Source organism: Pygoscelis adeliae, unplaced genomic scaffold (assembly GCF_000699105.1).
Source record: "Pygoscelis adeliae isolate BGI_AS28 unplaced genomic scaffold, ASM69910v1 Scaffold352, whole genome shotgun sequence".
NCBI classification, from domain to species: domain Eukaryota; kingdom Metazoa; phylum Chordata; class Aves; order Sphenisciformes; family Spheniscidae; genus Pygoscelis; species Pygoscelis adeliae.
Window position 1 is genome coordinate 8,390 of NW_008824353.1, and position 3,169 is coordinate 11,558.

General features: G+C 52.9%; 1 protein-coding gene across 1 annotated transcript in view; it reads left to right on the forward strand.

Moving 5' to 3' along the window:
- SLC20A1 (solute carrier family 20 (phosphate transporter), member 1) overlaps positions 1-3,169 on the forward strand; it is a gene marked incomplete at its 5' end in the record, with an annotated part of 8,149 nt that overhangs the window by 1,702 nt on the left and 3,278 nt on the right. Inside the window, 2 exons of the mRNA XM_009319335.1 lie at positions 214-310; positions 2,015-2,134. Of these exons, the coding sequence (XP_009317610.1) occupies positions 214-310; positions 2,015-2,134 (217 nt within the window). The remainder of the gene's footprint in view (positions 1-213; positions 311-2,014; positions 2,135-3,169) is intronic.

Genomic DNA, 3,169 nt, shown 5'->3' on the forward strand with positions numbered 1-3,169 from the left:
GACAGTGGCAGCCCCCTGGGTTATTCTCTAAAAGCTGTTGGGAGCCCTGGCTTTTGGCAGAGCTTGCAGGAGCGTGGTGTTTGAGTTGCTGTCAGCAGTTGACCAAAGGCACAAACCCCCCCCTCTAGGGAAGGGGCTGCTGCTTGGCTGCTCCTCGGCTGCTGCGCGACCCCCGAGGCCTGGCTTTCTACAGCACTGATCCTTGTTTTGCAGGCAGATCCCGTTCCCAACGGCTTGCGAGCTTTGCCCATCTTCTATGCCTGTACCGTGGGGATCAACCTCTTCTCCATCATGTATACTGGTGCACCTTGTAAGTATGCATCAGAATACTCGAACCTTAATTTTTAAATTCTTTACAAAACCTCCATTAAATGCACGATTTACCCCTTTTTTGCTTTACAGGGCTGAAATCTCCTAGAAGGCGGCTGGCCTGTGCCGGTTACAGAAGGCTGCAGGCTAGCGTGCGCTGAGTTCTGGGCTAGATAGTTGCCCAGCCAAAGAGACCTGCTCAAACTAAACCCCTCCAGACCTTTCTCCTTAGACTTCACAGGACTGGCAGATAACATGACTTCCCCTTCCCTTCTCTTACCTGTGCTAAAACTCAGGTACCCGGCTGCCACTGAAGAGACTCCTCGGGCTGCTGGTAGCGAGGCTAGGAGCAGGGATGGAGGCTGTGCCTCCTGATTCACCTTGTCCCTAAGAATAAACTAATTATCCCTGGCAAGAAGAGCTGGCACCTGTACTGAGGAGTTTGTATTTCAGTTTGAAAAGCCAAATTGAAATGCTTGCTTGGCTGTTGTGTAGGGGGACAGGTTGTGGGCACGAGCAGGAGAGGGCTTGGCAGGGGAGGGTGGCTTTGCCTGCGGAGCTAAAGGCTCCGTAACCTCCATCTGCCGGGGTGACTCGGTGTGAGCTGTTTTTGGTCTGAGCATGGGTTTCCTGTTGTGGAGGAGTCACTGGAGGTGGGGTGAGAGCAGTCAGTGCTTTCTCCACAGGGTTTTCTCTGTAAACAGTGGCTGGAAAAATTTCTGGAGGGATGTCAGCTTCCCTTTCCCTTGGCTTTCCCGCCCGGGGGAGGAGGCAGGGTTGCTGTGGTGCTGCTGGGGGCTCTGGGGCTGCAAAGCGGCAGCAGTGCTGCTCCAGGATGACTTTATCACTTGGCACCCCCACGGTGGATTCATGTTTATCCTGAGTCCTCAGCTGCAGGAGGGCTGGGTGAGCTCTGTGTTGTTCAAGTGCAGGGTTTGTAGCCTTCAGCGAGCCAGGCTTGGTGTAAGCAAGTAGCTGTGATGTTGCTGGTGGTGCATTCGGAGCAGTAAGTTATTGCCTGCAGCAGAAAATGCAGGAGTTGAGCGGTCGCAAGCACCTGATACCCCAACTGGGGGCTGCAGCAGGCTGTATAATGCAAAACCTCTGCTAAAAGTCATGCTGCATGTGAAAACGCTTGTAACTAGGTCATGTAACACCTCGGATGCCTTGAAACTTGAGCTTAAGTTCCTAGGGACTCGTGGAGCAGGACAACCATCTTCCCCCAGCAGCTGGAGGAGTTAATGGAGATGTGGGGGCACTCTGGTGGGAGCAGCCCAGGTCCTGCGTGTCCTCTCTCTGACCCGGGGAAGCGGCGCTGTCACTGCAGCAGCTGTGCTGGGAGGGTTTTTTTTTCTTTGACATTGCAGCAAGTGAGGAGACAAGGGCTGTGAGGAGCCTCCTGTCCCTGCTCAGGGCACACACTGGTCCCTGATCAGATTTGGCTGTGGGAGGGAGGGGAAAGTGTCTGTGTGTGTGAAAGAACAGCTTTTGATTTGTGGGGGGGGGGGGGGGGCTTCTGTGTGGGTTAAGCTCTCGGTTTCAGTGTGGTCAGTGGTGGCTTTCCGATGGTGTTTCTCCCTGGCAGGCAAATTAGCTCAGTGGTGTTGCAGGTGATGATGGAGTCCCTGTGCCGGGAAGAGCGAAGTCGTATGTCGAGGAGGCTTTTGCCCAGAGGTTTTCAAAGATCCGTTGTTTTATTTCCTAGTGCTGGGCTTTGACAAACTTCCTCTGTGGGGTATCCTCCTAATTTCGGCGGGGAGTGCTGTTGTCTGTGCTCTCGTCGTCTGGTTCTTTGTATGTCCGAGAATGAAGAAGAAAATCGAACGTAAGTAACACCTCTCTCTTTGCAATCCTTTGGGGAAGGGCACGCTCGGACTAACCAACTTCTTTTCCCAGCGGGAGATCTCATTAGCCGCAGGGCTGTTATTAGCAGGGATCCTCAGCTTCGGTTATCGCTTAAGCTGCTCTGCAAACCCTGAGTCACTGGGGCACATCTCATCGAGCTGGACCCTGTGTGCTCCTAACCCGCAGCAGCACCAAAAAGCTGTTCCCTGGGACCCCAAAATACCCCTCGAAGTAGCTGTTGTGCTGCTGAGTGGTGTCTGGGAGCTGATTTCTGAGCAGGGTGATCTCTCCTTGAACTGCATGGGACGGCAGGCAATATTAAACACCCTGATTTCGCTGTTTAATAGAGAAGAAGAGAAGGCAGGAGACAACCTGCCTGTTAACTGGTGTAACCTTTAATCCTCTGCATACCTGCTGATCAATCTTTGGCCTGGCAGATGCAGATCACAAGTTTAAAGCTGTGTAAGCTGATGAAATCCTTTTCCTATAGCAAAAAAAAATATCTCTATTGAAAGGCATCCAAAAGAGCAGTCCCAAGTTCTGCCTCCTGAAAAGTACAGGCAGCTCTCCTGGAGTCGTGTGTGGTCTTGCATATAAATTTTGTGTGCAGTCTGAGGCACTTAAAGAACTGGACATGAGGGGATAACCAGTGTCCTTGTCAGACTGGTGTAATTGGGGTGTGACTAACAGCTTTATGGCTGCCTTTGACATTCTTCCAGCTGTTCAAGCTTCAGCTTAACTCCTGCCTGCCAGAAAGGTGAGCCTGCCTGCCAAGCCTGCTGAGGCAGCCCGCCTGCCGGAGAGCACTGCTGGGAGGAGATGGTGATGCAGGGGCTTGATGCCAGGGTGAGGGGCTGGATGCCACAGCCTGGCCCTTGCAGCGAGCAAACTGGCTGGGAAATGGTCATGCTGGTGACAAGGAGGTGGTTTTTGTTGTTGTCTGAAGGAGCTGACCTCATGTTTTCACCTGGAGGAAACATGCTTTTCCTGGGGGGGGGGGGGGGGAATAACACAC